General features: G+C 41.6%; 1 protein-coding gene across 1 annotated transcript in view; it reads left to right on the top strand.

Moving 5' to 3' along the window:
* The first annotated feature begins 3093 nt into the window (after window positions 1–3093).
* Window positions 3094–27034, top strand: part of gfra4a (GDNF family receptor alpha 4a) — a 104894-nt gene continuing 80953 nt past the window's right edge. Inside the window, exon 1 of the mRNA XM_026339015.1 lies at window positions 3094–3651. Coding sequence (XP_026194800.1) covers window positions 3594–3651 — 58 coding nt within the window. The 5' untranslated portion in view covers window positions 3094–3593. The remainder of the gene's footprint in view (window positions 3652–27034) is intronic.

Genomic DNA, 27034 nt, shown 5'->3' with positions numbered 1-27034 from the left:
TGGGAAATGTTGATTTTGAGTGACAGGAGGTTGGAGACTTAGACACAGTTTAGCTCTGTGCGAGACCAAAATATGCAATAAACACTAAACCATGTCTTCATGATCTACAGAGCTATAAAACAGCTTATCCTGTAGAGTGAGGGTGGGGTGTCCTAGCTGATATTGGGTAAAAGGTGGGTACAGGCTGTGGCTGCCAGCCTGTCGGGGGTCTGACACATAGAGACGACCATTCACACTTAAACCTACAAACAGTTTAGTATCATCAATTTATCTACCACAGATAGGCCCCGGCCGGCCGACGGGTTCGAACACACAAGCTTTCAGCTGCACGGCGACAGTGCTAACCACTTCACCACTGTGCTGCTCCACAAATCTGTTTTTCCAATTAGTCACGATTGAGGCTCATTATGCTCTCGACTGTTTTGAAATGGTTTATAAGTGAATATCAGATTTAAGCCATTTACTTTCAGTCACTGATCAAGACAGAATCACAATAGTTCATCAGTGGTGAATTCAGTAATGAGACAAGGTGGATATTTCCTTGTTGGTTCTGTTATGAAGTAAATGAAAGAATAAAACACGCAGGTAATCTGGACTCTTGTGTATCTGGACAGAGGCTGTTAAATATTAAACAGAGCTAAGATGAGACAAATGTGAGTGAAACCATGTGTGAGACTGAGCTAAGTCAAAAGTATTAGAAACACAAAGAGCACAGTATTGTGCTGCAGTCGGCCTTGAGACGCTATCATGTAACCGTGCCTTCATTGCCCATCAAGTCTTTGTCTACTGTGTGTGTAGGTGGTGCAGCAGCATTATATCTCCGTTTTTTCACTTTCTCTCACTCCATCCTTCTCAGACTCTCCCTCTAATTTCCCTCTCCATGTGTTTCAGCCAGACTATGTATCAGCAGGCAGACGCAGAGAAAAAAAAAAACAAGAACTCAGAAGCTGGCATTCATTTGAATACATTAACACCTCTTAATCAGCCCATGGTAAGATTTTTCTACCGTTTCATGGCCAACGCAGCAGGAGCCTGTCCCACATCCTCTCCTGGCTTATGACATCAGCATCAGCACGTTAAGGGCAAGGGAGCTTTTAGAGTCACAGAGAGGGGGGCGGCGATGCAGGAGAGAAGTGAGGAAAAGTTTGATCCAAAACAGTCAGGGGGACGTTGGATTCAAAGGGCAGAGGTTTGGATCAATACGCCATGTGTTTTGGCACACACTCTAATTCAGAGGTGGTGGGAAGATGGCAAGGCCAGGCTGAACTTTGAAAACCTTCTGGGAGAACCTGTCGTGGAGCTCAGTAGGTATTGTATTGCCTTCTCACTGAATCTGCATCCAGTTTGCCCCTGAGCAAGGCAGTTAACTAGCAGCTGCTTTGGAGCTGCTGAGTGGATACAGTGCTGGAAGAATGCCAGGGTACAAATCCAAGCCTCCAACTTCACTGCCCCTCTGGTGTTGCTGTAAAAAAACATTATCTTTCTAGTCCTGCTTTTTAAATCTGCACTGGGTCAGATTTGTATGTAGAAATATTTTGTTTTAACACAAGTGAGGGCTGCAAAAGGCAAAAGCTCCCCATCCTAAAACAAGACATCACGTACTTTTATCCTGATCACCTAAATGAAATTCAGTTGTGCTGTAAACTCGCCTCTTTATTCACTGAACGAATTGAAATTTAAGAATGAAATTCACACTAAAAAGAACAAACTATGTTGAGAACACACACCAACTATCTTCTGGTACCCTGCAAATGGTCGAGAGATAATGAATGAATGAATACGATACAGGGTTTGTGTTAATTTCCGGTTATTGAATGTGAAACAGGAGTCTGCTGTAGAATGAAACATTTTAGAACAATCAAGTAAAAACTGATTTAACGGTGTCTAGGCCAAAACAACATGTACATATTATTCTCTGCAGTTTTATTTTCCCCTTTTAACACACTGTAATAAGCAGATGTAGTAATACTGGGACTTTATGCATGTTGTGATCAGTAAGCAATTAAAAGTGGGCTTGAGGCTAAAGACGCAGTAAACACTTAAGAAAACAAAGCTGCTACGGCCTCTGAGCTACACATGCTACAGGCAGAACAAATCCTCCTGGAAACGTCTCTCCTGCTGCAGTATTTTTACTCTCAACCTTTTTCCTGTCTTGCTATGAGAAGATACTGAGTGGAATAGACTGCCCACTCAGAAAAAAGAAAGCACTGAACAGAAGTTTGGAAGTGACTAAGGTTGTGCAGTTTATTCTTTAGAAACTAACTATGATCCTTCCCACGTTTCCACGGGTGTCAGCTTTTCTTACATGCTGCACTGTGTCCCCGAGATGCTGTAAAAATTCAGAAAATAAGCTTGAGGAGGCAAAACAACTCCCGATAGGAAAACCATTCAAAAATTAATTTCTCATCCTGAGTGTGTTTAACGGCTGGAAAATAATTCATGCTTTGACCAAAAGAAGGCACTCATAACATCTGTCTGTATGAAGAATTGAAATATTCTCCATGATTTATGGAGTGCTGCTTCTACAAGATTAATCCAATTACCCTGGCTGCATGGCAAATGTCTTGTGGATAAAAGCAGGATATGTCTCAAAATAATACTAGTACAGCTCGACTGGAGCCTCAATCAGGCCCCCGTGTCCCCAAAACCCAGATCAAAATAGATTACTCTTTGTTCTGTTTTGAAAGGAGACCAGCGTGTGCACATTAGACAGCAGGTAGCCTCAAACAGCCCATGCTGCTTGCAAGATGGTCTCTTCATTTTTGCCATTAAGAGGCACAGACACTGTGAGTCAGTCTGTTTTTACTGTCTGCTCCTCCCGTGCTGCTGCTGCTGCTGTGGGCCCCCTAAAAGATTTTCTCAACTGCCTCCAGATCGATGATTCTGAGGCAAGTTGACTGTGGTAGTTTCTCTTTTTTGGAGAGGGAATAACCTACTTTCAGAGAAGTGTGGATATGCTCTACCCACCCATACAGACTATGCACCATTTTGCGCAGGTTTATTGTTTCCATTTTATGGCAGTATGAAATAGACTATCGATTTAACCTGTCCTATTTCAACTTTGGCCAAGATTGGATTTTTAAACGAGCTGGGCTGGGCATCTCCGGCCGACCCGCCTGGGAGCAGAGGATCACAGGGACTGTGAGACTCGCAGGTCGGAGTGCGCAAAGCAACGTGCCCCTGTGATTCATCCGCAGTTTCCAGACGGTGCGCAGGTGGAGGCGAAGAGGAGGGGAAGCAGCCGCTCAGGACGGACTGATGCAAAGGGAAGGGATGTTCAATACGCGCAAGAATTATTCCTGCTAAGGAGCGAACTGCTTTTCTCCTCCTCGGTGCTGCATTGATTTGGAACCGCTGGCTTGATTTGGCGCAGCTCTAACCCGTTTTTCCACCATGACAAAAGTTTGACTCTTAAAAAATGATGCTCTGCTTCGCTCCTGTTTTCTCATTCACTGCTGTGGATCCCAGCGTCTGCGTAAGTGGCCAGTCATCACTTGAGAAATAGCTGCGAGTCTTTCGTTGCCAGTTTCAACAAACAGTGGCTTTAATTGTCGCACCTCTCCTGACGCCCGGAATTGCATCGTTTTGAATTAATGTCGCGCTCCATAATGGACTTCCTCGGACTGTACGTCTTACAGCTGGCTCTCATTGGTAAGTTTGAATTGAATTGAGGAGCTGCAGTTGAACTTGTTCTCAATGAATGCGCTGTTCTGCGGATGCTCCAGACAGCTCGTGTTTGACCTGTTCTCAGTTTGAGCTTCATGCTCCAAATGTTCTTTAACGACTATTAAATTGTTCTCTGGTAAAGTTGCACGATGAGATTCTCTTTTGTTTTTTTGTCCGCAAGATCAACCGGGTTGTTAGTGGGAACAGATCCACTAGAGGGTCCCGGGCAGAGCAGGGAAACTGCTCTTTATTTCTAAGAGACCACACAGCACCGCCGCAAAACCTGATCTGATGTGAGTGACAGTAATGAACCGGCGGGACCGGATTTTCAGCACTTAAAAGATGCTCGCTGGTCTTATCTCAGCATTCTTTGCGTGTTTTCCCGCAGGCTCCAGTCCCTGTGTCTCTATATTCAAATGATTCCCTAACAGCAGACAGATGTGGGGTCGATTACGACAGAGAACATGAAGCGGGATTTTTATTTTCCATCACATCTTCCGCTGTTGCTGCTGCTGGTTCTGGTTCTGGTCCATAGTTTGACTGCGAAAATGCCAGTGCAGTGTGTGTGTGTGTGTGTGTGTGTGTGTGTGTGTGTGTGTCCAAGTGCGCACCCGTGTATTAGCCTGTGTGATGCGCGTGCAAGTGCGTCCGTGCATGTCCGCGCTTGTGCACCTGTCTTTGCAGGTGAATCGTGTCGTGTGCGCGTGTGTGTGTGTGTGTGTGTGCGTGTGTGTGTGCGCGTGTGTGTGTGCGCGTGTGTGTGTGAGAGCGCGCTGGAGGCGGAGCAGCAGCGGTGTGGGGTGCATGTGTGTCCGCGCATTTGTGCATGTTGGTGTGTAAGAAGCATAAAATGGACCAATCAAAGTGGTCTGCAGGATCAAATGAAAGACTGAATTCACGATTCATGTTGCCACACACACATACACACACGCACGCACACGCACACAGGCAGCTTGTACCAGCTGGTGCAAGTCATTTCTAATGTCGCTGTTGTTTTCAGCTGGTCTAATTTCAAATTCATCAGTGTTACAAACTCTGACTTTGTCTGATTCTTCTCTGTGCTGCAAAATTCCCCCATCACGGTGAAGAAGAAAACAACCTTCCTGCTGAGAGGACGTGGGCTGGAAACGGGACGTACGGATGGAGGGATATGTATTTGTGAGATTTATAGCCTAGATGATGACAGTCCTACGTCTCCAACTCCATTTCCCTTTGCTGCAGCTGTGCTTTCAGCCACTCGTCAGGTGCACTGAAAGCAGCCTTGCATGCTGGGAGTGCACTGTGAAATTTGGGGCCCATACAAGATGTTCCACCAACTTGAACCGTGAGCACAGACCTGCGTGACTGCTGTCCACCCATTTCCAGTACAGAACGTAATGCCATTATGTCTTCCGTCAATTTCCACATCATATGAAAAATACGTGTCATAGTGCAGTACTATCACTCCGGATATGAGTCTGGGTATGGGTATATCGAAACAGAATAAGAGAAGCAGTGTGGGGAGGACAGTCAGTGCTGGTCTTTTCTCTGCAGATGTGCTCACCTTGTCAGAGAAATATGTCAAAACGGCAGAGAGTCTCTCACGCAGGGCTTCATGATCCTGTCCATCAGCCGCACAAGGAGGCAGAGAGGATGAGGATGAGATCAAAGGAGCTGAGGCAGCTTTAGCTTGAAGGTTAGAGAGTCGAAGAGGAAGGTGGTCTGTTGGAATCCACATTGAGGGAATAAGAGGGAGGAACAAATGCTGTCAGCAATGCTAGAAGTAGAGAGCACCTGAGTGATTGTTGAGGAAAGAAATGTCTTATATTTAAATGGAAAGTTTGAAATGAGCTAGTACCCGAGTTACAGAGATGTGGTGATGATGTGGTTAGTTATTGTAAACAAATTCATTTGTATGTAGCTTTATCTTTCTGGTGATACATGCTTCCTCATCTCCTTTTACATTGGTTTCATAAATCATATTTACAACTCAGAAATGGAAGATTTCTAGGGGCACTTGAAGGCATCATCAAGTGCAGCATCAATTCCTTCAGTGTCTGCCAAAGTGCACTTGCTCCCAGGAGTGTGGACTAGTCTATAGCAAAAGTTATGAGGAGGACACCTGAGAGCTCACACACCTTATGAGAAGACCTTTTGGTTTAAGAGAACATATTGTCTGTTGTTTGCATGCAGCTCTCTTCCTGCTGCACATAAAAACATGACAGGCCAAAAACAGGATTTGAAAATGCCTGTGGTGTCCAGAGCTGCAATAATATCCGTCCAGTCTAATGAATGTCTCTTTCTGATGGAGCGTGGTGTGTAATGTGGATGTATGCAAGATTAGCGTGCTGTGTTTTTGCATTTAGTTAACTTGCGGGGGTAAACTCGTGCAATACAAAACGAAGGGGGGAAAACAAGCCTATTTGCTTCAGATTCAAATTAGCATATTTACTGCTCAGGCTTATGATGCTTCAGTGATCATCTGCCCTCACTGCTCTGAACATTTTGCAATCATTACTGTAATTAGTTGACCAGATTTATCTGCATATTATCTTTAAGTGGTAGCCTGTAAACGAATACACCCGGCATCGCCATTTGCCACATAACTTGGGGTTTATACTACTTTTACATATGGTGGATAGTTTTATATGCATGGCAATCATCATAATCATGAATGGATGACTACTTGAGCAGTATGGATTTTTTTTTTTCCCCAGCATGAATTTGTGAAGACTGGCTCCTCACAGGACCAGCAGTAGTGTGAAGGTGTGAGCAATTTGAGGATGTGTTGAACTGCAGGAGACCCTTCACAGCAGCACACTGGTTCAGTTCATCAGGGTAGGGGTCCAGTATCTCATACTATGAGAGGTCGAGTGGGCCACAAAGGGCCTCCACTGCTAATTTAACATCAGCCTGTTGTGGCAAAGAAGCCCACTGTGTGTAATCTGTTTCCGTAAAGTATTGGTAATCAGTTACATTCAGTAAGAACACGACAGAACATTGTACTAAAAATAAGAAGTTACTAGTTGAATTGTGCAATGTTTGAAGACTGAATATTTCATTTTAACGTAATTTGATTTTCCACAATCACAGAGTTACGACGGATAATAAAAGGCAAAGCAAACAAATGAGAGCTTGTCAAAGTAGATGACGAAATGTGATTTGATATTTGGATTATTGGATTAAAACAGTGCAGCATTGAATTGTAAAAAAACACTAAATGACGTTTTATACCACCAGTCATTGTGTGCTGTAGCTCATCGTGGTTTATTTGTTGATAATGTAAGTAAAGCTTTTCAAATCACAGATTTGAACAACACAGTCATAACGATTTCCTATTTTGAAGACTCCAGAGCAAAGTTACCTGAAAGTAATTACAGTGTTGCACCAACAGCAGTCAGAGTAAGCTGGCTGCTGATTACCATTCCTCCACAGGTAATTATTTACTCATTAACTTTGTGGTCTGGTTGAATAGGTTTTTAAATTTATACATGTCATTATTATTCACTGCGGTAGAATGATCTAATCTGTAGAATGAAAGTAAAACTAGCCATAGATGCTTTACAGGTTTACTGTTCGTGGAGTGTTGTGATTCTCATGTTTTTATTTTTAAACCTGTCATATTTTAAGGTAAATTATGACCCGTTATATTTCATTTGCTTTACGTTTTGGTGTTCACATGGCTTTGTTAAAGCTAATAGCAACTGGGAATTTTACTTTTCACAGGACGTTCTCAAAGTGTAACTTGCAGCTTCGTTGCTTTCTGCTCTGTTGAGACTCCTGTCAGTTTAAAGAAGCGGGTCTGTCTGCCTCCTCTGGGATGGGTTTCTCCCTGTATGATTATTGAGTATCACTGCCAGATGGTGGGCCTGTACTGTAAGGATCAAAGCTTTCCTCTGATTCGTAGGAGCTAACACTGTTGATGGTAGGGATTCACCTCTATCCGCCTGCTGATACTGAGCCTTTTTAGCAGATTAGACGATTAGATATTAGCCACATCCTGACTGAATCAATTTAAAAACCATTTCCTCATTATTATCATTATAAAATATATTCACTGGCCACTTTATTAGGTACACCTCTAATACAATCCACACAGCAGCTCTGCTATTGAATGCATTATATTTAGATGTTTTTTCTAATATTTTGGTATTCTTACTTATGTAAATAGGATGCCCAAAACAATAGAAACAGTCCTTAAAATAAAGCACTCTACTGCAAGTCCATTAATAATAAACAGAGGTTGTGATAAATTGTATTACATTGTGCAGGTTTTTCCTAATAAATTGTCTAGTGAGTGTAAAATTGACTCAGAGTTTAAAGAAATTCTTCAATCTCCAAACTGATTCTTTTAGGTTAGCACCCTCTTTTCCAAGGGAGACTCGACCATGAAGGCAGCATAAAAATCATCAATAGGACAATACAGCATGTAGCACACAAGTGGAACAGAACTAGTAAGCAGGTGAGTATGAGAGGTCGAATAGGCAGTTAATTCAGAGAACAATTGGCAAGAAAGCTAAAACAAGCTAAACTTGAGATTTTTAGTACAGGAATCATTAGTCTTGAGCTCTGTTTAGGATTCCAAGCTCTTTAATTTAATTTCCCTCTGCAAACTATTCCAAGTGGCTGGAACAGAAAACATGGAAGTTTTCCTTCGCATCTCAGTCTGCACACAAGGGATCTGCAGTTATGATTGGAAGATGAACTCTGAAATGAGATGAGGGAAAATTAACTTGTTAGTGCTCCCAGGTGCACAAACTATCTAATGGTGACGCTGTTTGTAAATGACATGAAGCCAGTTTAGCATTTCTATACCGACATACACTTGATAAATTGCATGTGCAGTGAGCAAATATCATCTGAAATATTGACCTGCCGGATTTTTTTTTCCGTCTAGCTGCGTGATATAACAAGTAGTCATGATGGAGAGGAAGAAGCGGACCAAATAATAATGAGCTACAATGGGCTAAAAAGCCTTTTTTTGGTGATTTTTTTTCTCCCACCACAATGCATCGTAGTAATTTCAATTAGTGTTAATGTAGGGGTATTAATGTGTTTTTAAAGTACAATATATGTACAGAGGTCAGCGTGGCTATAATCATTGGTATTACAGATCATGGACACTTTGCTCCTCACAAACAGCCTCCTAATTAACGACCTCGCACACAATCGCACACACAGACAGGGAGAGGTCTCCGGTGTATCCAAACTAAACTCCTTGTGTTGCTCTCAGCAGTTATTCAGCCTCATCACTATGCTTTGTATGTGAATGAATAATTTGCGCCTTGCGTGTTTGGTAACCTTGAATTGTGACAAATAATATTATGGGTTTCTGCAAGTATGTGCTTTACGCATTTATTCTGACAAATATGAAGCCCACCCCCTCACCACCACCACCTCCTGACACATGTATAATTCATACTCGCTCGGCTCTCTCGCTGGGTCCCATAGCTGGTGCAGGGTTGCACAGTTTCTTGATTTCTCTCATAGCGGATACTCTGTGCCTTCAAGTTCCACTGTCAGACAGAAGCAAGAGAATATTGTCGGAGAATTACAGGAGCAAACACTGAGGGAAGAGGAGGGTGTGAATGTGAATATGAATAAGCCATGTGTGACACCGAGAGAGGGGATTTATTTTTCCATGAGGTTGGAGCTGTCGTTGGGCATCTAACAGAGAGCAGATACGTATCCTCTGTAGAGTTGAGTTGCTTTTTAGATCGCTGGTGTGTCAGCTCAGTTTGGAGCCTTAAACTTACTGTACCACTTCTTTACTTCATTTATATTGTTTCTGGTTGTTGTTTATGCAGAATACCTGTTGCTCCATGTCCCTGAAGTATAGATGGTAGAGATTGCTCGCTCCAATCTGCACCCAGGAGCTTCACATTGGATGATATCACTCTTGACAACCAATCCATCTTGTGTGATTGATTTTGTTCATTTAATTTGTCAACTGTCTCCACACTCAGATAATGCTTTCATTTTTTATGAGCAATGCCTTTGTGTCATTATGACTCAGGAAAAGAGCTGCAAGTCAGATAGCTGCAAGCATTTTTCATAGTTGACATTTATAAGCAGTTGTTCTTTGCAGTTTTACAGCTTTTTTCACTGCACTGTTATCTCCACCAGGACAAGTAATATTGTATGTATAAAGAGTACATGGAAGCAATTAGAGGCCATCTGCAGTGAAGAAAAGAGCGAAATGGAGGCCCTAAGATGGCGATAAACATTCTCTGGAATAAAGGGAATCAAACTGCAGCACTGATGCTGGTAGGGAGGATTTTGCAGAGTGAAACCAAAACGACAGTGCTCCTTATTATGTTAAAAACGCTGTCATTTCCACTGGCTTTTGTTGAGGGACGATTATGCCACAGAGACAATTACTCTGCCCTTGCCATGCTGAAAGGATATGGCATTTACTGCCACTGTGTTCCATAGCCAGACGTTTAACTTTGTAATGAAAAGACTGCAAAATGGTCCAGGCTGATTGTGAGAGAGCCTAAAAGGCTGCAATTAATCAGAAGAAAAAAAATTGTGGGGAAAAGGTAATATAGCGTTGGCTTGACAGAGAGAATGACAAGTGGTAATGAAACAAGCTAGAAAGGCTTCAAGGCCCTCCATCAAGTGTTCACAGTACTTAAAGCCTCTAACTGTGTCTGTCAGTGTGCATTTGAGTATAAGGAACTTTCACTGTCTTACTGCGACTGCTAACCATTATCCAGACCCATACAATAAAGGCTCTTATTACTCCACCATTTTATTGAGAGCGGTGCTGGAGGTGACAATCATATTCTCATCTCGTATAGACAAGCCAACAAAAAAAAAATCTTTCAGACTATCAGGAGGCCTCGGCTTCAATTCACTGTCCCCACGCACGTTGCATGCTCCTATTCCCGTCCTCCGCCCCTCACGGGCCTGTCTGAGCCCCAGTTTGTGCCTCTCATACACGTAATCATCATTTTTACATTTGACTTAAGCATGAAGGATTACATTTGAGTCACAAATATAGCCCACAGTTGTCACAAGCCTTTGAGTAAACCAGCAGATAGTTTCGCAAAACCTCATGCGCTTATAGAGAAATGTCCGTAATCCTTCGACTTTTCTGTCCTGTTGCTAAGAGATATGCTTTCAGGTGTACAGAAAAGTGGGCTTCTTTTAACCCATGTTAGAAGAAGCATTTCTGTAGCTGCGACCAAATTATTTAGTGTACATAGTGTTCCATAACTGTACACAGAATGCAGTACTATCTATCTTCTTTCAGTTGTTATATAGAAACAACAAATTTGAAGGTTGAGAACCTTTTGTAATTCTACATGAATATGACCTAAAACCAATCAGACTTTAAAAACATAGACAAAAAATGACACTTCTTTATTAATTTAATATGGAAAATGAAAATGATTTTCCTGTAGAATACGTCCAGACTCCCACCTGGTTGTCGTTACCTTGATTTAAACGCCTAATTCAAATTTTCATTTAAAATTAATTGGTAATCCCAGAGGTTTGCTTACTTTTGCCACACAAATATGTAAAACTGGATCATTTTTCATATTATATAAATAGTTTTTTCTCATTTGTGTAATTGGATTCAACACATTTGAGTCATTTATTAAAACAAACTTTAAAAGACCACTGTATTTAGTAGATGTATGAGTTTATTTTTGACAGAACAGATGTGAGAAACTGATAAAGCATTTCATTTGTCTCTCTAGTCACCCAGTTTTCTTTTTTTAAGCTTACCTCCTTCAGTGCCATGGAAAAATAAATGAGTGGAAAATGTCGGAAACGGAGTAGACAGAGTTAATCAGCCAAAAAATACAGTGTCATACAATGTTATGTTAGGAAATAGCGTGCCCGAAATGTCTATTAAGATTAGACGGAAAAACAGTGGTCCCCAAACAGACAGCTTCTTGAAGCTTGACGAGAGTGTCTCAGTATGTCACCCAAAAAGAGAACAAACAGAATAAAAGAGGAACTGTTGCCAGAGCTGAAAGTTTTAAAAATTACCAAATAGATGAATCCATTGGTACCAGATTCCTAGAAGCAGCTTTTGTTTGGGCTCCGAGTCACTGCGTCAGGTCGGCTGAATATCATTTATTTATTCAAACCTTTGCATGTTTCTTTATTATTAAATTAAATAGAATTATACTTATTGACAATGCAGTTAAAGTTATAAAAATAATGATATTACACCAAAGCTTTTTCATCTCTGCCTGCCACAAATCACATTTAGGTCAGGTCATATTAAAGAAGTAGCTCCTCAACTTTCCGTTCACTTTCCCCGAGAACTCTCAGCAAATGAGAGCAGACCAACAGGAAGCAGAGGGAGCGCCGGGATCACCGTCCAGAGCAGGAGCTGAATCAAGATGACATCCTGCAGCCTCTTCTGCAGGAGCCCTGGGATCTCGGGGGTGGGGTAATTGGTTTCTAATCAGAGCTGCAGTGTCTGTGGTGGCGTTCTGACTGGCACTCAGTCTGTGGAGATAGAAATAGAGGGAGTGTGTGAAATCAGGACTCAGGAATAAGATTCAGTGCCAGACTGTCAACTGACTAAACCAATGGGAGGCGGAGGAGGATGGGGATGTGTAGAATGGGCCAAATCGCAGCACGCTATCTACCCAGCCTGTCTCCGATATGTGCCAGATAACATTTATGAGGGCTAATGAAAGAGTTTTGCCTCAACACACTTACATGGCTTCCAGTCTGTAGTCTGTTGTCGTCCGCTCAGCTGATTATATCTTTTGTCGCACATGTTCTACGTGATCAACCAGGCAGACAGAAAAACAGGTAGACAGAAAAAGAACTGGAAGGTGTTCAAGATTTCAGAAAAATACAAGAGGCAAGAAACTGTTTCTTGGCAGCGTCGTTAGGGAATTTGTGTCTTGTCCCTTTTCCTGGAATCTTTATCACACAATCGGATTTAACTCCAAAGCTGCAACGATGTTTTTGCATTAAAAACATATTACAAAAACTAGTACCATATGTTATACAATGTCAGACTGTATTTTTTTGTGATCCCATGTGTGCTCAAGCAAATCCAACCATTCTGCTGAAAACAGTTTGTCAGTGATGAATGACCATTTTAAAACAGAGAAGTGATGTGAGAGAAGTTATTTCAGTCAAGCCATCGTTCCACATATAAGTCCTGTTCTTTCTGTAGACATAACAAGTTGGTGAGGTTAAATCATCAGGAGAAATAATGAGAAACTCTTATTAAAAATAATGCTAATAATCACGTTCTTTGCTAAAGTCTTCAGACAGTAAAACTTGGGAAATCAACTGTGACTCCCAAGGACTCACAAGAAGCAGCAGGAACAATTATCAAACTTAAAATTCAGTTGCCCACTCTGCTAAGGGCAGACCTGCAGCTAAAAATCACACTTTGGAGAAACATGATAAATCATTCACCCGTTCAAAATAAATTCCATTTTGAATTCTTTGCATATTTTGTGTCTTGGTGTTTCAGTCCTGAGTTTATCATAGTTCTTATAAATGGCTCCGTCTTGTGTCGTAACTCCACTATTGTAGTGGTATTAGAGGTGAACTACACAGTAAGTCATGTCACGAGTCAGTAACTTGGTCAAATTTGGCTGGTATGGATGAACTGTCAAGTGCAGCTGTCAGTCGATCTTGAAAATGGCAGGTGGACATGAACATTACTGATTTGGTGGTGTTCTGCTATAATGCTATGACTGATTTATGCAAAAATCAATGAGTAAAAAAAAATCTGGATGTTTACAATGAAACACACGCAACTGTAGGCAAATCTCTGCACATCAATAAAGTGCAACCCAGTAATTAGCAAATATATATATATTTTTATATTTGATTTATTTTATTTTTTTCAAAAGATTTAAGTAGCTGTGTCCTCCTTCCCTCTTACATCACCCAAAGAATTTAATGACCCATTCCACCCAATGTACATTGTACATTAAAAAATATTAATATGTGCAGCTTTACTTCAAACTAAAGATCTTTTTTTTTTTTTAAGAATAAGGGTTAATTTCCTCTTTAACGTCAGAACACAAAGCTAGTAATTGACTGATCAGTATGACAGGTGCTGCAGCACACTCTTGAGATGAGTGATGGGTGGGCAGACACATCAACACTTGTTGCCTGAAGCCAAAAAGCTGCTTCTTAAACTAAGGAAGAGATGTTAGCAGTCAGGGCGAGAACAGGGTTAATATTGGTTTTGTCTTCGTTTAGCAGTTGTATTTTAGCTATCGCTGCATTTATGTTCTATAGTCCCTGAAATGGATTCCATGTGAATATGATATGCTTTTGCCAGCCTCCAGTTAAGCTGAGAATAAGAAGGGGCAACCCCTTCCTATCTCTGCTCAGTGGATCATCTTCCTTTAGCTAAGCTGATAAATCCTGCCTTTAAGATCTTTTTGTTCCAGCACATCTAAATACACTTTTTCTAGATTTATTTCAAAGGGGATTTTAGAGGGCAGTGGTTGACACTCAGTGTAATAAAGACTTAGTTGCATTTCTTTCCTGTTTAATCTGGTACATTTTTGCTTTTTGCCAGTGGGATCACAGATTTAGGAGGAAATATCTCACTTGGACCCTGGAATGGACATATTACAGTGGCCAGAAACCCAGCTGCTATCTATATGATACCTGTACTGGAGAAATAATTAACACTTCTCCAAAACTAACTGTTAATTACAGATGAAATTTTACACATTGTACACTTTCCCTTTTCTTTTCTTTCTTTTTTTTTTAAAGACTTAAACCTGAAGATTAGTCGAGCCAATATAACTAAGGTAAGGGAGCTTAGTAACACAAGAATGAATGTAAATAGGATTCAGCTGCAATGAAAAGTACAAAGTGGTCTAATTAAATCCCTCTCGATGTGAATTCAATTTCCCCAGGGCTCACGGCATCCTGTCAGTGACTAAGAGAGCCGCCTCTCTTTGTCTTCCTCTGAGCAAATTCCAATTAGGTAGTGGGTGTATGTTGGTGTGCCAGTCAATCAGCCAAAGCCTGTGTTTTAAAGATGATGACAGTGGCGATGTATTGGTCTTTTTAGTGCTTCTTATTTGCAACAATACTAACCCAGTTAACAGAGATATTGATTTTTCTTTATATGCTTGTTGAGTAAGACAGCTGGTTCATTTAGAAACTGGCCACTTGCAACTGCACAGCATTCATCGCTCCAAGGGTTTCTCGAAAATATTGATATCACTCACACAGCCTTTTGTACTGTAGCAGCTTCTCCAGCCAATTAACACTGGCATCCACTGCTAAAGTGATTTTCATCTCTTTTGAAAATTGAAAATATTTTCCCCTGGTGTTCTCCATTAAAGATCGTTGTGGTATTAGAGTGCCAGCCAGGCACTTTGCTGTTTTAGTAACTTGTACATAGCGTGATGACAAAAGGGAGAAGCAACCAAAGTAAATACTGGTGTGAAGGAGGACAGTCAGCACCTACACCTGTCCTAATCTCATTGAGCCTTTGGAACAGAAGTCACAAATCTATGCTGCCTCAAACCACAAATGCACACACACAAATGCAAACCGTGCTTACACATATACACACTGTTCTTCTTCAAATCGAATTCCTGATGCCTGTTGAGATGGCCGGTGTCAGCACGGACCCCGTCATCACGTACATTTTGCCTTCAAAGAGCCTCATTTATTTTGAGAAGACTTTTTTTTTTTTTTTTTTTTAAGACATGCTCCCTCATGTGGAACAGTGAATATAAGATATAAAATCCGTCTGCCTAGTGAGTTTGGGCCATGGCGAGATCAAACGACAGAGTGAAGGGAAAAGGAATTAAGCGATAGAAAAGAAGACAAGAAGAAGAAAACTGAAGAGTGAGGAGAAATTCACTCCAGTAGCCGTTTCCAGACGACTGCTGCCTCCGTTTTTTACCCTCTTTCACCGCACCTCTAGGTTTAATTAGCTGCCTTTACGTCCATCCATCGCCATTTCTTCTTGCTGTGTGATCTGGATTCTGAAGTGTGACGCAGCCTACCACTATTGATCTAAGGTCACTTGCCATTACGCCTGTGACCTTTCACAGATTTCAGTCGTTTGCTAATCCACCCCTGACCATCACCCAGATGGTTAGGTATTACATTTGTACTGGAGTAGCTACTTGAACCACAGCGTTTGGGGTTTTCTTGGCACTTCAAACACTATCAAGGCTCGGACACTTTTTTGAAGCTTTTTTTTTTGTTGTTGTTTTTGCTATTTAATCGTGCAGCTGTCATGGATATGGATTATGAGTAGATAGCCTCCAAGGTCAGAACCTCTTGACTTACTTGGACACTACTTGATGGTATCTGAGTGAGGTAATGGAGCTTAGACAGGAGTGGAAGTAAAATAGAGTTTGGATATTGCTGCAGTGGATTGGCTATCGTTGCCTCATCCTGCCAGGCAGCAGATAAAGTGAAAGCCCCTCCTCCTCCCCTCTCAGTTGTTTTGACCTCTTGTCTGATCAGCAACCTGAACAAACCCAGGGTTACGTGTTCACGGTGCAGAACAAGACGGCATCCAATCTTGATAACCACTACATTGGATGTAAGCCATCAAGCCACAGAAGAATGCTCTTCAGTGGACCCCAGCCTTCACAGGGTTCATGAGGCTTCAGCCCCCATCAATATCGTTCAGTTACAGTGTACCAGTAGTTCAGTGCTCAAGTGAAGTGGGAGCTGTATGGTCGTACACTCCTGAACACAGGGGAACTACTGTAAAGAGCACAAAACACATTATAAGACCAAGAGGCTGGCCTCAGACAGAGAGCCAAGAATCTGCCAGGGCCAAAGCCATGATAGATGATGAGGCGCGGCGAAGGTTTTATTGAACCCGTAGCGCGGCTTGTCGTGACAACCAGAATGAATGAGATCCGTGGCATCTGTGGGCACCATCTCCCCTCCAGTCCCATTTTCATTATTACTTATTCACGTACAGCAATAATGTTGGTTCAATTTCTGCTATCAATTTGCAAACTTGACGGTTAAACTGTGAATTATGCAGCAGTTTGACAAAAAAAAAAATAGAAAGAAAGAATGGCGGCTAATCAACATGACTGTGCTGAGGATATTTACAACCTTCCTCATCTCTCTCTAAGATTTCTACACTTGTGGAGGACAGAAAGCATATGGAAACGTGAACATTTGTGAGCGGGTACACTTCGCTGCTGGCCTTCTTGATTAACTAAATGATAAATCCACCCTCCTGCTATTCACAGCTTGATAATATTTGCATCTAATGATTAGTTTTTGTTTTTTTTAGTCACTGCGATATAAACCATCCAGCGTCGGATATGTCATTTGAAAGTAATAATGAGATTTGTAAATTGTGCAGCAGACATTATGTTATACAAATGTTCTTATTTAGAGTTTCTGTTCGAGGAACCGTGGTGGCTGCTTCTGCTCATGTCAACCAGCAGTTCAGCAACGAAAACCGTCCACACAAAGTGAAATTATATCTTTTTCTGGCAAGAAATCAAATCGAGGCAGAGGCTTCTCACCAGGGTAAACCAATTTTGTTTTGTGTTTTTTTTTTTTTCTCTTCCAGGAGAAACTGATTTTGACAGATGGTTGGAAACAGCTGCTTGACACTGGGTGTGACAAACAGCAAATGGAAACTCTTTTGACTCACTATCACTTAAATCTTCTGCCAGTCAGTGACAGCAAAGTCCCTAAATTCATTTGGATAAAGTGTCTTTACTGTTTTCTGTCTGATGTAGTTCTGCTTCACTCCAGCAGTAGTTCTGTCCTTGTGTTCACGTGTGTGTGCCGAGTACAGATACATATGACACGTCGGAGATTTATGCTTTGAAGTGAGGGTGACCCAGTGATCCAATTCGTGTTCCTTAGCTCCTTATTGTTCCACTGCCATGTATTCTTAACAAGGCTACTGAAATTCATCCTCCTTGCCAGCTACATCCTCTGACCAGTGATGTTACACTGATCCCAACCCAGTCATTAGAGCCCATTGAAATGGGCTAGCATGTTCAGCTACGCTTGACTGGATCATTCCCGTTCATCCTCAATCCCTCCTCCCTCGTCTCCCTCTTTGGAGATTGAAGCTCCCAGGTTCATCTGTTTGCCTGTCTCCTGAGTTGTTAGAAGCCTCTGTCAGCCTTGTTACGGAGCCTGCTGATCCGTGTCCATAAACCTGTGCAAAGGTGGAGAGGTATTAGTGAACCGGGGCTTTACACAGCTGTCCGACGAGTGGCTGAAAGCCCAACATCTCCCTCAAACCATGGAAACATTCATTAATGACTGTTAGCAAAAGTTGAGCTGCTATCGACCTAAAATACATTAAGAAATCAGCGTGTCCTCCCTGTTTAAGCCATTTCAATTTTAAAACTGATTTCCACAAGCAGACAGATGCTCGGTCTCTTTAATTGACAGTATTGAATTGTATCTGAATCACTTTGTGTAATGACCCCAAAGTAATGGTCTATGTCTACATTGCTCAGTAAAAGCAATGAACTGCTAACGTTTCTCAGCCCTATAATCTCCCACTGTCCTCCAGTACCGCTTTATTGCATCCAGGTCTGCTGACTTTAATATCCTGGTTTGTTAAATCAGTGCATTTCACTGCTGGCAATGCATATTTGTTTCTGGCGGCTGCTGTAATTACCCCTCATGGAATCAGTTTTGTTGGTGATGTTTACAAGACAAAACATTGGGGGAGAAAACAGTCAAGGAGATGAAGACTTATCTGACTCCCTGGGAAATCTGTACAAGATCAGCACCATTAATTACTAACGGAGGATTTCCTTTTGATATGAGGCCAGTACATGTTGAAAAATGCTGTGCATGTGCCTTAATGTTTAATGACCCCTTTTACATCAGGAGATATGTGATGATGTACTATTTAGTATATTGCTTATATCCTTCATCAAAAAGAAGTTACCTACGCTGTGTAGCTTGCACAGTTTTGCTTAATGACTTTTATTATTTGGAAGCAATGTTGGCCAACATGCGGTAGCTTCCTGTGTTTATTCCCCCAATGATCTGGCGAACAGAAAGCACACCCCTCGCGTGACACCTGGTCTGAAAACAGCCAGTGTCTAAACTGCAGTCATACGTCAAGTGCCATAGCTGCAGTTGGAATATTTCAAAACACTGGAGTATGTTGTGCAGGCAACTATGAAGAATGCAGAAAAGTGTGAAGATGTGTAAACGCCAAGTTTCTTGTCACAGGGCCCTTTGAGAAATATCCCTGTTGGCCCCCATACTTAATGCTGTTGTCTGGAAAAATACAGAGACAAACAAAGAAGAGGGGACACTCAGAGGGCGAGTTCAGTGTTGGAAGAGAGGGAATGAGAGAGTTGACTGGTTGAGGGATTAAGAGGTGATGAAGGGGGGGAACAAGAGACGGAGCAACTGTGAGACGAAAAGAGTTCAGAGAAAGTAGACAAGATTAATTAACTTGTTTCCAGCAACACATTCTATTAAAGTTGCTGTCAGTGGCACCGAACCAGTCGCTGACTTGCTCCAACTTGAAGGTTCTATGAAATGCGTCTATATGCATTATAGCAGTTAAAATGGGGTTCTCGAGTCCGGAGAAGATTTTTGTGATAGAAAAAATGATAAGAAATGGACAAGAATCAGCCCTCACAGCAGACCAGCCGCACCACATTTCTTATGCTTCTTTCCTGCAGTAGCTTGAGCCGTCATTTTAGTGCCAGAGAGAGTATAGTGCAGACTTATAAAGCCTTTTGTGGCCAGCTCCTGCACCGTAGGTGGAGCTCAGGAGAAGAGTCTAACAGAGGGAGTGTGTCGACAAACCAGCTTTATGTAATTTTGTGGTGTAATCAAAATGTTAGACCGCAGGGTTTCAGATAAAGCAGCCCCACACTGGCAGAGGGGAGGCAACCAATGATGTTCAATAACAAGTAAGAGTGACATTTGCATCTGAGGGGCCCTTTAAACAGGACACTTTACATTTAGTTTTAGATTCTGTCATATTTATTTACAGTATATTAATATATATGTACGTACAGTAGGCTGTGCGTTGTATGCCTACTGTTCGGTGTTTGTATTTATAGTTGTTGTCTTGTTGCAGCAGCTGTCAGATGTCTGTTGCCGTCTTATTATGGAGAGCAGCAGATAGCAAAATGGCAAGTGGATCTGTAAACACAGCATCTGTGTGATTCAGTATAGTTTTTCTAGGTCTATAATGCCAAGGAGTCTGAGAAGGAGAAGGGGAAGGAGGGTAGTGTGTGAGTTGAGAGGCTGGCTTCTGGGAGACAGGCGGTAAAAGATTGATCAAGTAGGCAGATGCCTTTTCAAGGTGAGATCTCAGTTCTGAAGGAGGGAGAGACCCCATCCTCACCTATTCACTTCTCTGGGAAGAAGAAGGATCTCAGAAGAGAATGAAGCCGAGTGGAGGCAGCAGGACGTCACAGATTAAGGGAGTGAACCATTGTCTGTTTCCTTCCCTAGTGGACTGTAGTGATGCTCTAATGCTTTCCCACAGCAATTTTTCAAGCTATGTGCTCTCTGTGGAATATTTTGGTGAGTGGTTATTTCTTTTTTTTCCATTCAGAGCATCCGTAGCCCTGCTGAGGCTTTCTATGCAATTGTAGATCTCTATTATTTTTGTCAGCATCATCAAACACGACAATAATGCCTGTGGGTGTTAATCTTTACCTTCCATCAAATTTTTCACGGCACCATTTGATCTTTTATATCTTTCTTTAACTCCATACCCCCCCCCCCCCCCCCCCCCCAAAACAGCTGCTCTGTTAAATCTAAACCCACGCAAGGTTTCATCCTGCTTTGACAAAGCCTTTCTGACACTTAAAAAGGCATCTCTCCACTGATGCTCTCACATGCATCCTTAACAGTGAGCAGGGTAGTTAGCAATAAGGGCTAATTTGACAAAATTGATTTCCCACTCAGTTCTATTTAACAGAATGTAAAGACCTTAATCGGAGCTCTGGGTCATTCTGTCCAGTGTTTTTCAGTTTCCATTATATCCTCTATAGGTCTTCAGGGGAGGATAGAGAATCTGCATCAAAAATGGAAATAATGAGCATGTAGCTTAGCAGCGATAGCATTAATAGGTTTACAGTAGAAGGTTTTTTTTGGTTTATAAGTTTGCAAGTTTGACTCCATGGGCAACTCTGGATGGGCAGTCTAAATTAGGAACTCTCTACCTTCCCTTTAAGAGCTGCCAAGGTGCCCTTAATCAAAGTGCTCGCTGGAAAAATTACCTCTCACACACTCTCTTAACCTTGTTAAAGATGTTCTCTGATTTTCACAGGATTCCAAGAATTACCTTTTCACAAACTGTTGCTAATTTATTTTTCTTCCTTCCTTTTCACAACCTGACTCATCTTTCACCACATTAGTGAGTGAGTTACTGCCGTTGGATCACGTTGTTTTCTGTATGACTATTTAGAGTAATAATGAGTAATAATAGTGACATTATCACCAGCAGAGCAATTTTCTGTAGTCGAGATGATGATGTTTTGGCCCCGAGACCTTTAGAGGCCAAGGTTCATTCATATGAATATAATTGAAGTCAAATTGATTTCTTTGCTTTGTGCAATCACATTTTTGTTGTATGTATTTGATGTCTGGAGCGACTACACACAGGTATGTAAATACAGACAGAGACCACCCCTATATTCACAGAAATACACAGTCAACTCACACACACACACACACACACACACACACACACACACACACACACAAACCTACAGACGTATACACAACAGGTTCTAGAAATATCTCACATGTTGCATTCAGATCACAGACTAGCAGGGCTCCTGCGATTGTACATAATATCCAGCCACTGACACTGAGCTGTATTTTCCGTGCTCACCTTCGCGTCACATGAATGGAAAGTTCTCATTGGCTCTCTCTCTCTAGTATTCGGTGAATTATGGGGGATTCTTTTTTCCTTCCATTCTAATGAACCGTGTTTATAGAAACGTATGTTGTCTGTCTGATAGTGTAACATGTTTGTTTCAGGAAGATGAATTAACTTAGCTACAGCTGACAAAACCTCCCTGCTGCTTTTGTTCAAGCTCATAATACCAAGAATTGCAGAAACATCATGTGCAGCCTTGGTGATTATCAAGCCACATTATGATGCAAGTTTACATTGTCCTGTATCCACAGCTCAGCAAATGTCATGGTGGTGCAGGACTTGAAAAATCAACCTTAGTTTACATACTGCGATATACTAAGGTTTACAAGCAAACAAGCATTTCCTTTTCTCTGAAAAACAATTTTAATCGGATCATGTTTTTTTGAGGCGGTTACCTGCTGTAGGTGTTGGCAGCTGTGAGCAGAGGCTTTGGAGGGTAAACCCAACTATATTCTGTTTACTCAAGGGAATGTTTGTTTTGAGGCATTTATTTGGCAGAAAACACAAGATTTCATCACATCTTTTATCTTTATTATTTTATTATCTTTTATCCTTTTTATCAGCTAGAAACGGCTAAAACATCCAAAGGTTGAACAGATGACAGCAGAATGACAAATAAAGCCATCAGTAATGTTGTGAAGGATGAGATGATGACCTCCTACACCAGTTTTAGTTACAGTTTGCCCTCCCCTCCCCTTTACAAGGGTTCAATCATTATCTGTATGTACACAGGCCAGATTTACAGTCTGGCAGCAACTCCAAGAAATGCATTGACCTTTTAGTCTGTTATATATCACGCAACTTAAGACTCATTTTGTTTTATAAATGACTCTGAACCCAGTGCATGATTCTTGCAACAACAAAGCAAGAGAGACATTTTACTTTTAACTCACCATGTACATCAGTGTGACAAATATTAATGGCCCAAATAGTAAGAAGCTAGAATCAGATCACACTATCAGCCCAGTACCAGTGCCTGGCCTGTCAAACCCGGGCACTTCTTTTATCCTGTGCAGTCTGTCAAGACAACTCACGGCACTTTCTCTTAACATCCTGAAACAAAGACTAGAAAATTTTGCCTTCTCTTGCCTTGTTTGACAACTTCTGTGATGCGTTGTGAGAGGTTGTTGACAACTTCACAATCAGCTATTCACATGATGCAAGCTGTGAGAGATGGAAAGCGATGATTGATTGCTGGGCAGGGTGAACGAGATGTCTCTTTTCCAAGTCATGGCAGGAGTGCGTGACTCTATGATCGCCTGATCTGATGCAGTGAAAGTGGAAAGGCTAAATTTTCATGCAGTCTAATCACCGCACAGGGAAAACTAATTTAATCCCATCAAAACAAAACAGGAGAGCGACAGACCTGTAGACGGACTGTCATGACTGAGCGAGGCTGTGCTGCTTTCTAAACGCGTTTGTCAGGTGGTGGCGAGTTGAATCATCTAAACGACAAATGATACAAGAAGCGACAGAGATGTGGTGGTGGTGTAGAGGAAACTCCAAAGCGCCTCTGGATCCTGCATAGTGTGTTTTATGATCAGGAGTACCTCTTCTATCTATAGGCATACATGACCACAGATTTTGTTATGGAAATATAAGCACTCTCTTGCGGTCTGTCTCTTCTCAGTGCAGTATTTCCCTTCATCTCACTCCTCAAACATCCTGTAGTGTGTGTGTTGTGAAAGTTGTATCAGTCCTTCTTGTCTGTTTCTCCGTCTCTCGCCATGCAGCATTGCTATGGTTACATGCGGTATATCAAATCTGTTCATCTCTGAGCTTAGCAGTGAATTTGAAACTGCATTATATGGAGTGTACTTGTGTTATGTCCAAGACTGTGTAGAAATTTTCTTCGCTCTATCTTCTGTCAGGGCTTTCTATCATGTCTGAGGTTATATACACTGCCTGTCTAAAAAAAAAAAGTCACCACCTGGATTTAACTAAGCAAATAGGTTAGAGCCTCCCACTGGATAATTACTGCATGGATGATTATGTTTCAGCTGGCAAGTTATTTAACCCTAACTGATGCAGTGAGCAACTTCTAATTTCTTAAACAACCATGTCTGACGACACATCCTGTGGTCGTGGAAAAGATGTTAATCTGTTTCAGACTAACATCCAAATTATTGGCAAGAATCAAGTCATGTGGTCTGATGAGTCCAGATTTATCCTGTTACAGAGTGATGGGGTAAGAAGAGAGGAGGTGAAGTGATGCACCCATCATGTCTAGTGTCTACCGTACGAATCTGTGGCGGCAGTGCTATGATCCGGGGTTGCTGCAGTTTTTCAGGTCTAGGTTCAGCAACGTTATGTGTCCAAAGAATGAGGTCAGCTGACTACCTGAATATACTGAAGGACCAGGTTGGAGGTTCCAGGTTCCATCGATGGAGTTTCTCTTCCCTGATGACACAGTAACATTCCAAGATGACAAGACCAGGATTCATCAGGTTCAAACTGTGAAAGAGGTGTTCAGGGAGCAGGACACATGACTTTCACACATGGAGTTTTTTTTTTTTGGATGGACAGTGTATTTTAATCGTCCTCCTGTGGTTATATAACCACATGTTCCTTTCACTGCTACATATATATCACAGTATGTGTCCCTCTACCTCACTTCAACCCTGAAGTTAGCATCCTTTTCCCCTCTCTGTCTCGTACTCTGTCATTATCTTATTCTTACCCCATGTTTCTCTCCTGGTTTGCAGCAGTGCAAAATAGCATGTGGCTTCTCAGATCTTTTGACTTGAATCTACCAAAAAGGAAACAACAACTTCTTTCTGCCTTCTGTTGAGAGATGAGATGTAGTAAAGTATTGTTCAGAGCCCGATAGGAAGCTGGGTTGACGGCGAGAACTGAATTTGATCATGATTTCTTCTATTTCCAGCTAACCGTACAATTCTGAACAGTAAGAGGCGACTGTGGAGCAGTTGGCAGGTTAGCAGTCCACCCCATGTTTGGTGGTTCGATTCCCTATTATATATATTATTATCATACAGAGCTGTACTGTATGTTACCTTAAAACCCGCTGAGACTGATTAGATCCTGATTTCTGACCTGAAGACCTGGATGTCTCAGCACTCGTATTATCTGACAGCTTCTCCTCCCGCCATACTTGGTTTATTATCTAATATTAAGGAATCCACTTGCAATCCAGGGGTTATATTTTTTTCATTTAACAACCAAGTGTCTGGGGTTGTGCAGTCATGGTTTCTTCAGCTGAGAACAATATCTAAAATTAAATCATTTTAACTGCTGTAGATCGTTCACTTGCTTGACTTACTGTAATTCTCTTATTCTGGCCTCAGCCACAAGTCAATTGGTCACCCAACTGTTCATCTACGATGCTGCCACTAGATTCTTAACAAGTTCAAGAACCCATTCTTGCATCTTTGCACTTCCTTTAAATTGATTTTAAGAGGAGACAACTGCCTGAGGGGCAGAGGTCTCCTAACTCTGCAGCTTTAAGACACAAATTGAACTTTTATTAGATAGCTTTTTCTATGCAGTCCTGTTCCGGTCTTATTCAATATGCTCTTGATTGTTCAAATACTAATTTCTGTTTTGCAGTGCAGTTCTTACAATAAGGTGCTTTAATTTAACATTTGACCATTATTTTATTATTTGAAACATTTTCAACATACTATAAGCTGTCATCCACAGTGATAACCTCTAACATAACTTTTCTCTCTACCTTCAGAGAGCTGTTGTATTTACCCATCGGTTATGACTTCTTTTTCTCGCCCTTTCTGTCATTTGACCTTGGTGCCTTTCACTATTTCATTTTCTGCTTCTCCTTTTTTCAACCTGCTTCTCCCTCTGTCCCTTCACAATGAGGGTATTATTTACAGTAGTTTGAGTCCATATCTTTGACCCTCCCAGCAGTGATAAGGTTATGGACTTTCTGTGCAGCTGGTGGCTGGCTGCCCACCAATCCCACACACACCTGCTTGTCCATTGGCTGTGAATCATGCTCTGACCTGGAGAACAGGGGACAGACCTGTAATTAAGCCTTGGTGCTATCATTCCTCTTCTCACCTTTATTCCCCTCCACCTCATACTTCTTTGTCTCACTCTTTCTCTTCCACATTCTCTCAATAATCGCTCTCTTCTTTTGCCCTTAACTGTTTTTTTAGCCTGTCAATATTTTTTCTTACTGTTAAATCCTCTGCTGGATTTGTGTTTATGTACCATCACGGGATGTGTAGGTTTAATCTGGATAAATCACAGATTCACTGCCGGTCTGCACAGTCTCATCGTCCCTGACTGAAATGCAGACTCTTATCACTGACAGGCGGATCTTTTTAATGTCATCATTACTTTCAGCAGCCACTGAGAGGAATGTAGATCAGAGACACAACAGTTATCTTCTGTTCCTTTTTAGTTTTACTCAGGTTAGAGTTGCACATGTAATTGTACAAAAATTATCAAAGCCATGAGAACTACTAGACAACAGTTGCAGCCAGACCACCAGTCTATAACAAAGCCGTCACATCCTTGCTCCAGACAAACTCCTATACACAGGATTCCAGCAGCTGACCCTTAGGGTCGTCCCTTCTAGTCATTTTTGCTTCACTTTGTGTTCATGTACTTTAAAAATCAAGAACTATCAATATAAAAACTGTTTTTAGAAGTTGCCCCATGAGCATCTGAGCAGTTTAGAGCCAGGTACTTTGCTCAAGTGCACTTCAGCACAAGTTACTAACAGAGTGTCTCTATCCAGTCTGAGGATTCGAGCTGGCACATGTCCAAACAGTGTTTCTGAGAGGCCTGAAAGACTGATTTTGCTTTTTTTTTTTTTTTTTAAAGCTTCTAAGCTTTCAGCTACTTGTCACGGTCTTATTCTCCTCACCAAAACAACTCACAGAGGCTCAGCGCTTTATGATGGCAGTCACGGGCAGCTGAAAGAAAACTAAAAAGAATATTTTGAATCAAGATTAAAAATGTGAAATCAATTTTTGAGCAGCTTTACTGGGCTACTACGGGTGGTCTGGATCATGTAATTCTACTTGCTTTCTCCCTGAAGCTATATGAACCACCCTATCTTGGTCTGACTGACTAGTTTCATCAGAGGACCATGGCACTGTCCTTTTAACCTCACCTGTCATCACCCAGGCTTTACAACTTACAATCAATACTCTGACACTGCCTCCACAATTTGTGTTCATGTTGAGAATCAGCATTGAGTTTTACACCCTCTGTCAGTTTGCTCAGGTGTCACTGGGGTCTTGTCTGGAAAACACTTTGAAAGAGTAAAACTATTTCGGTGTAAAACACCGAAAACACCGAAATACACTGTTGATTTATTATAAGCAGCAGATTTAAGTGGCATTAAACAGCCTTGGTTCAATGGTTTATTCTTCTGTCCTGTATTAAGAATCTAATGGCAAAATACAATAAACCAATAATGGCTTTTTAATGACATTGTGGAGTCAGTATTTCTCCTTTGCATAGCTCTCATAGAGTCTTCCACTAGTGACTTGGCTGTAAGGCTGGAAATACCCCCTGCCTCATACTGACATGTTGTTCTACCACACACAA

The sequence above is a fragment of the Anabas testudineus genome, chromosome 22, assembly GCF_900324465.2.
Source record: "Anabas testudineus chromosome 22, fAnaTes1.2, whole genome shotgun sequence".
Lineage (NCBI taxonomy): Eukaryota > Metazoa > Chordata > Actinopteri > Anabantiformes > Anabantidae > Anabas > Anabas testudineus.
This window is presented reverse-complemented; position numbering and strand designations above follow the sequence as displayed.